Source organism: Candoia aspera, chromosome 3 (assembly GCF_035149785.1).
Source record: "Candoia aspera isolate rCanAsp1 chromosome 3, rCanAsp1.hap2, whole genome shotgun sequence".
Taxonomy (NCBI): Eukaryota; Metazoa; Chordata; class Lepidosauria; order Squamata; family Boidae; genus Candoia; species Candoia aspera.
The window spans coordinates 19813913-19827499 of record NC_086155.1 but is presented as its reverse complement, the minus strand read 5'-3'; the positions used below and the strand labels follow the sequence as shown (position 1 = coordinate 19827499).

The window sequence follows — 13587 nt, the reverse complement described above, 5'->3', positions numbered from 1 at the left end:
TATGTTCAGCCTGGACAAGTATTTGGGGATACATGATAACTATCTTAAAGAATCTTAGGGGCTATCATATAGAAAATGGGGTATAACTGTTTCAGAAAACAAGAAACAAGGGTTTAAACAAGGGTTTAAATTACAAAGACAAAGACAGATTTTGGTCTTTGGATATTAGAAAAACATTTTTAACGGAGTTATTCTACAATGGAATAGATTGCTTAGGAAGTGGACACTCATTCACTACAGGTGTATAAACAGGCTGGATTGCCATCTGTTAGCTATGCTATAGTTGTGGATTCTTGCAGTGGGAAGGGAATTGGACCAGATGATCTCTATGGTCCCTCCCTATCCTTAAATTTTGTGATTTAATTATTTTGATTGTCTCTTCTGGAGATTCAGTTCCTCGCATTTATACAATTTTGCTGCAGGGTTTTCAAGGTCATCAAATATTAATACCTTGAAATGTATACAAAGGAAAGCAACCTTTGATATTCTTTTGATTATATCAATAAGAAACTGGCTTTTGCCTGTTTAAAAATATATTTGAGAACTCTCAATGTCCTAGTTTTGTGCCATTCCTTTGGAAGTCTTGTTCTCCCTGTTTGGCTGGTGCAACCCATGTTGCATTTTGTTATTTACTGCCTTGCTTCTTTACCTTCTCCTTGAAATGTCATAGTGGTACTCTTGTGCTACTCCAGAGTGCTTCAAAGAAATTCTCTAGAGCATTGTCAAAAGGTGACAATGGTAATGAGTTAAAAGCTAAATATTAGCAGTTTTGTTTCCAGGCAGCCAAAGAAGCAGTTCCATGATGAATCACCTGCTTGTCCTGTGCTTTTGACTGGATACATAGAAATAGTTGTTGCTGTTAGCATTATTATTGTGTCATCGGTGTATGTGCCTTTTTTTTCTCTTTATTTAAATCCAGTTCTCTCTGAAGACCTTGCTATAAAAATGTAACTGTTTTTTGAGGATATAAGGAACAAGGAAGGGAAATAACTGTATATGGTACTGTAGCACCAGTTTTCCTTTTGACTGGAAAGAGCGTTACATCATCATTGTAGCTGCTTCACTTAGTTTGGTAATCAACATAAAATGCTCATGTCTTAGAACTAAAACTCTGAAATACCTTCTCTGTTGTTGGACAGGATCCAGATGACTATAGTAGAGCCCTTCTGGCCTTTGGAAAGGCCCTGAAAACCTGACTCTTCCCTCAGTCACTGGGGCAGGATCTTGTGTTCTTGTGTGTGTTGTCAGTATGTGTTAATATGGGTGAGGTGAATTTTGGCCCTGATACTATAGGTATTTGTATGTGGTTTCCTGTCATGCGCTGCCTACTACTGAGTAAAACACAGACACTGATTCAGGGAAGAGCAGGTTCAGGTTTATTTCAGCACAGTGCATAGCTAGAAAAAGCTGAGAGTGAAGGGAGCGCGCCGGTGCGGGGTTTAAATAGCCCGCGCCGGTCAGCACCCCCCCCCACCTTGGGTTGTGTCATTCCCCCAAGTCCTGTATGCTTCATTGCCGATAGGTGAGGGGTCGCGGGGCCCCTGCTGGTGCCCCGGGCTTCGCTCATAATCGGTTTCCTCCTCCGGCCGGTGATTGCTGTCGGCTGGGCGATATCCGTTGCGTTCCTGCTGACAGCTTCAGGTGTGCCTCGTGATCCGCCCTGTCTTTGTCATTCTTTCTTCCCCCTTTGTGTTCTAATGACTGGTTCTTCCGGCCGGGGTCGTTCCCTTCTCCTCGGGGTCTGTGTCTGTTGTTGTGCGTGCTTTGCTTATCTTTAAATCCCTTCCTCTAGTTTCCGAGGTATTGTCATGTGTGCCGTTGTGCTGATGCATTCAGCTCAACGGTGCTCATGACATTTCCTTGTGTTACTTGCTTTTCTGTTTTTGAATACTTATTTTCCATATTACTGGGTTGTTTTTGTTGTCAGTTGCCCAAAGTTGCTTGGCAAATAAATGGAATAAATAAACAAATGCTAGGCTCCTTAGTTGCCCAACTCTAGAGGTTGTGAAATCATTCTTTGATAACAGAGCAGCTAAACCAATAGCAACTGTAGAGCAGTTTTCAGTTTCCTGTTCTGGTCTCTCAGCAGATTGGATCTATTATTAACAAGATCAAGACAGACAGGATAATCCCAGAAGTCAGGGCTTTATGAGAAAATTGAGGCACATTGAGGATGAGGAAGAAGAAATACAGGAACATTGTTTGAGACTATACTTATTTCTAGATGACTTCTTCATATGCAGTGGTTCATAACTTCCTATTATCACATGAACAAATGAATGATTTTATTGCATGGCTTAATCAAGGGACTGTGGTGAGCAGAACTATTGTGCAGAGACCTGTACCTTTGGGTAGAAGATTATATTAAACATCACATCCATTATAACCTAACTCCAGTGTCAATATCATAGTGTTACTTACTCAAAGCACTCATTTGGATGGGTCAGAGCTTTTCATATTTCTCATAGTTCTTTATCTTTTTTTTTCTTTTTAGGTATCTTGATGGGTGCAGTTATAAAAATCATAGAATCTCAAAAGCTGGCCAACTGGAAGGTATATCAGCAACTTTTGTAATATTTTTCCCATGTAATTTATGCTGTACTTAAACAGTTCTGTTTGAAAGCCCAACTCCCCAAATTAATGTTCTTTGCTTCATTCCTAAAGCAGGAAGAATTTTTGTACTGGTCATCTCAGTTCAATAAGATGTACAAACAGCTAGTTGGGAATGTAGTTATAATCCAACACATAGATCACATTAGAGAAAGCTGGCATAGCTATGATCACACAGCAGTTGAGCTCGCTATTCAGCCATGAAAACAGGATGCATAATAAAACATTGTAAAATGGAGTATGTCTGTTTTGTATTCCATAAACCCCTTTCCAGGAGGCTCACCCATCACTCAATTCTCCCTGAGCATTTTGGGGGAGAGTGGGGGAACCTCTTGTCCTTTGTACTTTTTGTTAGCCCTAAAAAGTTTCTGTACTTTTGTAAAACTGAGATTTTCTAAGCCACTGATAAGCAACCTGAAGTCACCAGCACTCCTTTTGTGGTCTCATGGAATGAACAAGGCCAACATTTTCAGTCTAATTTAGGGGGTTTGGGGAATTAAGAGGTGAAGGAGTAAGGCACACTGTTTACTTCTTATATCTCTTGAGTCAAGTTGGTTGGTTCTATTTGGGGTGAGGTAAGAGGAAAAAAAAGTGTATTTAGTCCTTTAAAGCCACCAAAACATGAAAAAGAACCAAAAAATTGGTTCTTGTCTGCTCTGGTCACATCTACTGCCACCCTTGGAGACAAAAAACAGTGCAGTCCTTAACAACCAAAAGAGATGCCCTCCCCTTTCCAAAATATGTCATCACCCCCCCCCCCCTTTGTGCACAGATGAAACTAGCTATATATGGTTTCACACTTACTCTGTAGCTTTGGAATTACAGGGAACACTGATGATGTTTAAGAAATGCCCTCTATTTCTTTCTTCTGTAGAATTTTTAAAAAGGAGATTAACTTAATAAAGTTGTTTCCTTTTATTATGGAAAAATAAAATGCTTGATAACATGGCATTTGTTGAGATAATTGCATAGTTCCACTGTTGCAGACAATTAATGATATATTTGAATCCCAGTATGCCTAATTTAAAAATAGAATTCTAGCTTCTTCATGTATAGCGGTTGAGCCTTAATAATAATTCATTATGTTACTATATTTTCTTTGTGATTCTGTTGTCTAATTTGACAATTGGGATGTTAGGGTAGTACATTCTTTAGTGTTACTTTGTTATTTTACTGTGTACATCTCATATTGTTCCAAAAGACAGCATCAATGGCTGTAATGGTTGCCTATCTTAAAGTATTCTCAGACTCATAAGCAAGAGCTTGAATAAAATCTGGTTTATTTAAGAGTAGTATGCAAGTACAAAGAAAGCTGAGAATGAGCAAAAGCATGCCAAATACAAACTAAAAACCCTCGGTGCGAATGTAAGCCCTCCCCCTCATACAACTCTTTCAAATTCCCCATCCCAGGTGCTCCTAATGAGTTCTGCTAATCAACGGGTAAAAGGACCTTGAACACAAACGATAACCCAAACACATTCCATCCCCATGAAGAAAGATAGAAAGCCTGGTACAAGGTCTCCCAGCAGCTCCCTCCCAACCAGAACGTGCATCAGCACCATGGCATGCAAAACGTTACAATGTACATTAAACATTGCAACGACGAACATGACATACCGCCCCCCCAAAAATACAGAAGAAAATCCCAGAAAATATAACAGAAAAAGGAACAGTCAGGCCGCAGGCTTCAAAGGGTAAGCGAAGTGAAAGTGGCGAATTAAATCAGGAGCATTGACGTGGCGAGCGGGCACCCACCCAGGGTGGGGGAAGTGTTTCCAATGAACCAGGTACTGGAGGGAGTTGCGAAGCTTGTGGGAGTCGACAACCTCTTTGATTTCAAAGTGTTGCTGGCCATCGATCATGATAGGAGCAGGCAGAGGGGGTTGGGGGTGCCAATGGGTGGAGTGGTGGACCAGCTTGAGTAAGCTACAATGGAAAACAGGGTGTAAGCGTTCCAAATTGTGGGGCAAGTCAAGCTTGACAGTAATAGGATTGATAAGAGCAACAATGGGGAATGGCCCAATGAATTTAGGGGCAAGCTTCTTTGAAGGTTGAGGGGATTTTATGAACTTAGTGGAAAGATAAACCTGATCCCCAATTTTGAAGGTGTGCTGCAGAGAACGGTGTTTGTCGGCGTGGAGTTTGTAGGTAGCTTGAGCATCGCTCAGAGCCTGCTGAATTACCGGCCAGGAATCAGCCAGCTGTGCAGCCCCCTCGTGAGCCGAGCAGGAGGTAGAAGGGGCCTGGGGCAATTCAGGGATGGGAACAAAGTCCTGGCCGAAAACAACCTGGGAAGGGGTTTGCCCGGTACTCTGGTGCACTGTGTTGTTGTAAGCCACTTCGGCAAAGGGCAGCAGTTCGACCCAATTGTCCTGATGGTAGTTGGTGTAGGAGCGAAGAAATTGCTCCAGGGTAGAGTTAAGAATCTCAGTAGATCCGTCCGTCTCTGGATGCGATGCTGTTGACAAGGCTTGTTCGGTGCCAATTAATTTCAAAAAGGACCGCCAAAATTGGAGGTAAATTGTGTGCCGCAGTCGGTCACCAAACGGGAGGGGCAGCCGTGGAGATGGTAGATGTGGAACAGGAAGAGGCGAGCCAGCTGCTGAGCAGACGGCAGGGAGGCGCATGGAATAAAATGGGCTTGTTTGGAGAAAAAAATCTTTTACAACCCAAATGACAGTTTTCTTTTGACTGGGTGGGAGGTCAATGATAAAGTCCATAGAGGTCTCGGCCCAAGGACGAGATGGGTTGGCAACAGGCTGGAGAAGCCCTTGCGGTTTGCCCATTTTCCGTTTTGACATAGCACAGACAGGGCAAGAAGCAACATAGTCCTTAACATCCCGCTGCAGCGAGGGCCACCAAAATTGGTGGTGGACCAAATGCAGGGTTTTGACGAAACCAAAATGGCCCGCCAATTTTTCGTCATGGGAGCATTGTAACACCGAAGCATGCAAGGTTTCAGGCACATAAAGGCGGTGGCCCACCCATGCAAGATCATCCTTGAAGGAAATTTTGTCTCAATTAGCCAGCAACCAAGTGTCAGATTTCACTGCTTGGAGAAAGTCGGTTTGCAACTGACAAGGGAGCGGCGCTCCTCGCTTTTGGGAAGGGGCGGGGCCCTGAGCTGGCGGAACGCGGGTCTGGCTTTGGGTGACAGCAGCCACTCCCAATTGTGGCAAAGAGAGAACAGTACCCACCACTTGAGGGCTTTGGTCAAAGTCCTGAGGCAAGCGAGACAAAGCGTCCACAAGAAAGTTTTTCTTGCCCGGTATGAACTTCAATTGGAAGTGAAACCGACTGAAAAATTGAGCCCAGCGAATTTGTTTTGGGCTAAGGTGGCAGGCGGTGCGGAGAGCCTCTAAATTCCTGTGGTCTGTCCAATCTTCGAACGGGCAGGCAGCACCCTCAAGGAGGTGGCGCCAAGTTTCTAAAGCGGCTTTTACAGAAAAAGCCTCCTTTTCCCAAACATGCCACCAGCGCTTACTCAGAAAATTTCCTGGATAGATAAGCGCAGGGTTTCAGGATGTTGTCAGAATCTTTTTGCAACAATGTAGCCCCAATAGAAAAGTCAGAAGCATCTACTTGTACTACGAAGGGGCAGTCAGGATCAGGGTGCCTCAAAATAGGCTCTGCGGTAAAGAAAGTCTTTAGTTTCTCGAATGCAGCCTGGCATTCCGGTGTCCAATTTAACACTGCCACAGGGTGTTTTACCTTGCGTGTTTCCCCCAACCCTTTCGTGCGAAGCAGGTCGGTGAGGGGCAAGGCAATTTCAGCGAACCCCTGGATGAACTGGCGGTAATAGTTGCTGAACCCCAGAAAACTCTGCAGCTGCCGTCGGGTACGAGGGCGTTCCCAATTTAGGATGGCCCTAATCTTTTCAGGGTCCATCTTGATTCCCTTGTCAGAGACCCAATAGCCCAAATAGTCCAGTTGGGTTTTGTGGAATTCACATTTGGACAGCTTGGCATACAGCTTGGCTGCCCTAAGTTTTTTCAACACCTGCTTAAGAAGGTGTTCATGCTCCTTCTCGTTTTCAGAGTAGGTAAGGACATCGTCCAGGTAGACCAAGACCCCTTTAAATAAATGATCATGCAACACTTCATTAATCAATTGCATGAACACTCCAGGCGCGCCGGCTAAGCCGAACGGGAGGACTTTGTATTGGAAGGAGCCTAATGGGCAATTAAAAGCGGTCTTCCACTCGTCTCCAGCTCGTATGCGTATGCGAAAGTAGGCTTCGCGGAGGTCGAGCTTGGAGAAAATTTTCCCTTTTGATAGGTGAGCTAACATGTCTTTCATTAGGGTCAGAGGATATTTGTTACATAGGGAGACTGAATTTAACCCCTGATAGTCCATACAAAGTCTGAGCATTCCATCTTTCTTTTCCCGGAAGAGCACAGGAGCTCCAACTGGGGAATTGGCAGTTTCAATGAATCCCTGTGACAGGTTTTTGTCAATGAAGTTGTGCAGTGCCTCTAGTTCTTTTTTAGTCATTGGGTAAATTTTTGGTTTGGGCAGTTGTGTGTTGGGAAGCAACTCAATTGCACAGTCAGTTTTGCGATGGGGTGGCAGCTGGTCTGCCTCCATTTCCCCAAAGACATCTGCAAAGTCTTGATAGTGGTCCGGCAGCCCTTCCAACTGCGGCAAACTGGGGCGCGCACTGTGATTGCAGCCCTTGCCCCCCCACACTTAAGGGTTGCCCTATTGTAGGGGCTTGGTAAAACCCATCTCTAAATGTAATGGTCCGGTGCTCTCAATTTATATATGGGCTTCGCCAAGTTATCCAGGGGATCCCTAGAATTACCATGGGATCGCCAACAGGCGCAATGATGAACTTTAAAGCCTCTTTGTGGCTGCCCATTTGCATTGCTACATTTCCAGTGAAATGAGTTGCTGGACCCCCTCCCGCCATTGACCCGTCTAGCTGGGTGAAGACCAAGGCTGCTGGAGAGGGAAACTAGGCAGGTCTAGTGCAGCCACTAGATCAGGGTGGATGAGGCACCTTGAACACCCAGAGTCAACCAGAGCCCAAACTTCCGTGGTTCTAGTGCGGGAGCCCAGCTTCACTTTCACTGTTAGAGTGGGGCAATCAGCACTCACCATAGCGTCCTCGCGCCCATCCTCCTCCACCTGCCCCAGGGTGCAGTTCAGGGCAGGTGGCTGGCATTTCCCGCCGGTTCTTTTGCAGCATCCTCAACCTCTGCGTAGAGATATATATCTTCTTCAATGTCGACAGCCCCTTTGGCTGCGGTCGTTCGGTGCGATGCCTGGGGTGACTTGGCTGGGACTTTCGTCGCTCGATCTCCGGACTTGAGTTTCGGGCACTCGGCGGCTCGATGGCCTCCTTTTCCACAGCGGAGGCACTGACCTCGTGCATAGCAGTGATCCTTCTCCTCGTCTCCTGCTCGGTAGCTCGGTGGGGCAGCCGTCGCTCCGCTCTGGGGTCCCCGCGCCAGGGTTGTTGTTTTCTCGGTTTGCTGGGTCTGCATGTAGGTGCGCTGGGCATGCTCAGCCTTACCGGCCAAACAGATCCACTCGTACAGCGACTCCAGGTCGTCCCTGCCTAGCGCCCATCTGAGGACGTCTCGGTTAAGTCCTTCTTTAAATCGCTCGATGAGCGTTGATTGGGACCAGTCGGGAACCTTGCCCGCCAAAGCTTTGAATTCTAGGGCATAGTTGGCTACTGACCTGGGTCCTTGGGTGAACTCCTTGAGTGCTTCCTTAGCCCCGGCTTTGGCTAGGGGGTCCTCAAAAAACAGCTTCAAGGCGAACATGAAGTCTTCGAACAACCTGAGTTCAGGAGTGTCAGCCTCCGTCAGTTGGACATACCAGTCTGCTGCTCTGCCCTTCAACTTAGGGGTAATGGCCAATACCTTAGCCTCCTCTGATGTGAAATACGACCCAAATTGTTTCATGTAGTTCTTCGCGTTGTTTAGGGAAAAGGATAGTTTGGTGGGGTCTCCATCGAATTTAACAGCAAAGTCCTTCACCACCTTCCCTGTTGGAGGGGAACCAGCTGCAGGCTGAGCGGCAGGGCCCCAGGACACCCTGGAGGACCCTCTTCGGGGCGAAGCTCCGTCGCGGTGTCGCCTCCTGCCTCGGACCATCGGTGGTCCACTAGGAGGAAGGGGAGAGGGTTGTGTGGAGCGGGGACTCTCGTCGTGGCTTCCCTGGTCACCCATCGCGATCGACAGGGTTTTTAACAGATCTTCCATCGAATCCATCCTCGCCTCCAACCTTCTCATCCTCTCAGAGGTCACCGATTCCTCCCTCTGTCGGGCGTCAGTTTGTTTCTCTGGTGCCACTTTGGTCGATTCCCCCTCTGGGGTCACTGGGAACCGGTACTTCCAGGAAGCACCAGCTGTCTCTGCTTTAGGTTCTCCCTCATCGCTAGATCCCCCCAGCTCAGGGCTTGAGCTGGAGCCCCTTGGGTAGAACGAAATGTCGGGGGGAAGGGGGCTCTTTGGTGCTGGATCAGCTTGCGGTTCCAACACTCTGGATGTTGGTCTTAGTTCTGTCATCGTTAACTATTTTCCTCACAAGAATTACACTTGGAAGGAGTTAATGGGTATCATAAAAGATTCTCAGCTTTATGTAATGGTTGCCTATCTTAAAGTATTCTCAGACTCACAAGCAAGAGCTTGAATAAAACCTGGTTTATTTAAGAATAGTATGCAAGCACAAAGAAAGCTGAGAATGAGCAAAAGCGCGCCAAATACAAACTAAAAACCCTCGGTGCGAATGTAAGCCCTCCCCCTCGTACAACTGTTTCAAATTCCCCATCCCAGGTGCTCCTAACGAGTTCTGCTAATCAACGGGTAAAAGGACTTTGAACACAAACGATAACCCAAACACATTCCATCCCCATGAAGAAAGATAGAAAGCCTGGTACAAGGTCTCCCAGCAGCTCCCTCCCAACCGGAACACGCGTCAGCACCATGGCATGCGAAACGTTACGATGTACATTAAACATTGCAATGACGAACATGACAATGGCTAAGCTTCAGCCCATACATCTTTCAAGGAAAAAAAAAGTTAATCTCAACAATATTATTAGTTTAGCCAATATGCTTAATTTAACATTAAAAGTATTCTGGGGTTTTCAGTCATAAAGAAACCATTGGGGAATTTATATACTCTTGACAGTGACAATCCTCAGGCTTCTTTCACAGTAACAATATCTGTAAAGAAGGCTTCTCTAACACAAGACAGCATCTTATGAACCACTTTTATATTTTAAGCATGACATCTCCAACAATTAGTCAAACTTATCAATTTTTTCTTGAAAATTTTTTGTTGAATTAGTGGAAATTTAGATCAACAGATACTTGACCTATATCAAGGCATCAAAGTTGTTTTATGTACTGTTATTGTGTGCAGACCTATTATGTGCAGTCCTACAAAGATCAGAATCATGTGGGCAATGTTTTTCCTTGTGACATTCTATGGAAGCAAAAATTGGACTTTGAAGAGTCAGGATAGAAGGAAGATCGACACTTTTGAACTCTGGTGTTGGAGAAGACTCCTGAGAATACATGGATAGCTAAGAAAACAAACAAATGGATCATAGAGCAAATCAATCTAAAGTTCAACTCAAGCCACAAATAACCAAGATGAAATGATCATTCATACTTTGGACACATGTGAAGACCGAGCTCTCTGGAGAAGTCTATAATGCTAGGAAAGATGGAATAAAAGTGAAGAAGAGGATGACCAGCAACAAGGTGGATGGACTGAATTGCCATGGCAATGGAAGACTTGGACCAGGTTAGGGACAGAATATCCTGGAGGAAATCTATCTGTATGATGGCCAGGAGTCAATACTGAGTTGATGGCACATAATCAGTCAATTGCCACTCTGCATGTTTTGGCAATACCTCGAATAACAAATATTTGCTGTTTAATTCTGTTAATTGATCAAGAAAAAAAAAGCAATTTTAATGGTAATCCCAAAGCTGTTTGCTTTTTAGAATCCTCTTTATTTATGGTGAGAAATGTGGCAGGCTAATATGGAATTTTTTCTCAGTATTTTTTGCTTCATAAAATGTTCCTACTTTTATAGACACTTAGAGATGCTGGATTTATGATTGTTCCAGATGTGGTATTATTCCCTTTCTCATACATCTCATAATTCCTTCTTAATCTTTTTGTGTGTTGTGTTTTGCAGGAAGAAGAAATGTTTCGTCCCAATATGTTTTTTCTTCTTTTACTTCCGCCAATTATATTTGAATCTGGGTATTCATTACACAAAGTGAGTTTGTTTGTTACAATTACTTGTTTATGGCCTACTCCAGGTCATTTACGAAAGTAGAACAAGCAGAAAGTAATACTGCAAAATCCACCAGCCATAAACAATACTACATTCCATTAAAATAACAAATTTCTAAAACCCTGTAAAAGCAAACAGACATCCTTTCTGGCTGAGAGGCTTTGCTCACAGTCATTCATGCCCTCATGACCTCCGGTTTGGATTACTGAAATGTGCTCTACATGGGGCTGCCCTTGAAGAGCATTCAGAAACTTCAACTGATACAGAATGCGGCTGCGCAGGTAGTAAATGGAGTCGGATATTCGACGCACGTGACACCACTACTACGTGAGCTGCATTGGTTGCCAGTGTGCTTCCGAGTGCAATTCAAGCTGCTGGTTGTCACCTTTAAAACCTTTCATGGCTTGGGACCGGGACCGGGTTATGTAAGGGACCGTCTTCTCCCAGTTGTTTCTGCCCGTCCAATCTGGTCCAGCAGGATGGTCATGCTCCGGGCCCCGTCAGCCAAGGAGTGTCAGGTGGTGGGGACTAGAAGGCATGCCTTCTCTGCTGTAGCGCCTGCCCTCTGGAATATTCTCCCTTCAATGATCAGGATGTCCCTGACCCTGTTGGCCTTCCATAAGGTCATGAAGACCTGGTTATGTGCCCAGGCCTGGGGCCCTGAGTGTGTTAAGGGTCCCATTTCTTGGCTATACTAACATCTATGCATTGCTTACTTGGCAGCCATGTATATTTATTTTATATTTTAATTGTTTTAATTGAAATTGTTTTAATTATTCTATAGTTTTTATTGTTGTAAGCCGTGCAGAGTCACTTACTGAGATGGGCGGGTATAGAAATCGAATTAATAAAATATATTATAATATAATATAATATGTATTATAGTATAATTAAAACTGTGAGTTCTAGTCCCACCTTAGGCCTGAAAGCTGGCTGGGTGACCTTGGGCCAGTCACTCTCTCTCAGCCCAACTCACCTCACAGGGTGGTGGTTATGGAGAAAATAGGAGGAGGAAGGAGTATTAGGTATGTTCATCGCCTTGAGTTATTTATAAAAATAATAAAGGTGGGATAAAAATAAAATAAAATAAAATAAAAATATACAAGGAAATGTGGTTGTAATCCTCTTGTTTCCTGAAATTCTGCTGAAATGTCATGTGTTTGCTGGATGTGGAAAGTTTTCTTTTTTCCCATGTTTTATTTACAATAAAAGGAGAAAATAAACTTCTAAAAATATAGCGGATGAAACATCGGGATGAAGCTATTCCCTATGGAGTTAAAATCTAACTAATTTTCTTCTCTGACTCTTTAATCCCAATTTAACCTTGAATACTAAAATTTAGGAATAGGAACATGCTTCTGGAACATATTCAAAGTTTGAGTCACCTTCTTTCTGCTCTTTTCACATGCATGGTACATATTAAGGACTGTCAAAAGGAGTCCTCTGTCATCTTAAAACACTATATATGGCAAAGAGGAGCAAGGGTACTTCGCTGGTTCAGATTACATAAGCAGTACAGCAAGTGTTTAAACACCGATACAGTACGTTCCTGAAAGTCATTCATTAGCAGATTTAATTTTTTAATGTAGCAGACCTAGAGATTGCCAAGATGAATGAGAATAGGATACAGAACCAGGCTTTGGAATAGCCCACTAGTGGAATAACAAGATCTTTAAAATTCTTTTAAAGGCCATCAAACTTTCACTGAGTCAAAGAGAAAGAGGAAGCTGATTCCAAATTCATGGGGCCAGGTCCCTGATGACTTTTCTCTGTAATGAAAGGGAAGGTATGAATATTAATGTCAAATCATAGCAACAAAATGGAAGAAACAGCTCCAGAAATTAATGCTTTATAATTTATTGACTCAACAGCCCATCTAGTCCAGCATTCTGCATCCCCTAGTGGGAACCAAACACATTTGGGAAGCTTGAAAATAGGACAAAAAGGGGAAGGTCTTCTGCTTTTGTACCTCAGATGTTTGTAAGGTATACTGCTGTATAAACTATGAAGACTAGTAGCTATTGATTCTCTTCTCTCTTTTTAAAACCATCTCAGTTCGTGGCCAACTCCACATCTGGTGACAAGACATGTTTTAAACTATTAGTTTAAACTGTTAGATTTATTTATTTATCTATCCAATTTATTTGGCTGCCCATCTTAACAAGTGACTCTGGGCGGAGAACAGAATTAAAATAAAAACTATTACAAACATTACAAAAGTTAAAATACAGAGCAGCCGAGAAACATCAAACCCAAATCACTAACACAACCAAGAAGCAGGTCCGTGTGCACACTCAGGGCCCCAGGCACAGAACCAGGTCTTCAGGGCCTTATGAAAGGGCAGCAGGGTCTTTTCAGATTATTTTTATTTTTAAGATTTATGATTCATTTTTTAAATTTAAGTTTATGATTGCTTTTCAGTTTATCAGCATCCCTCCACCCAAAGAGAAAGAGTGTCATGTTCTGGGCCAACCGCGCACAGATGCACATAGTAGTTAGGTTACTAAGGCTTTCGGTGGTTAGCTGGGATGAGTTATCTTCTGGACTGTCGATGAGCTTAGGAGTGGGAGGCACTGTGCTGCAGTGGTTCTCTTCCTTTCTCTGTGAGTGGTTCCAATCAGTGTTGATGGGGCAGGGAGAGATATAGCCCCAAGCCTCTGATATATGGGCTACCACAAAGCTCTATTCTTCTGCTTTTCTATTTAACA

The 13587-nt window shown here is 43.9% G+C and overlaps 1 protein-coding gene across 1 annotated transcript in view; it reads left to right on the top strand.

The window, feature by feature from the left end:
- SLC9A8 (solute carrier family 9 member A8) overlaps nt 1-13587 on the top strand; it is a 73641-nt gene that overhangs the window by 21151 nt on the left and 38903 nt on the right. The window contains exons 4-5 of the mRNA XM_063297076.1: nt 2495-2553; nt 10778-10861. Of these exons, the coding sequence (XP_063153146.1) occupies nt 2495-2553; nt 10778-10861 (143 nt within the window). The remainder of the gene's footprint in view (nt 1-2494; nt 2554-10777; nt 10862-13587) is intronic.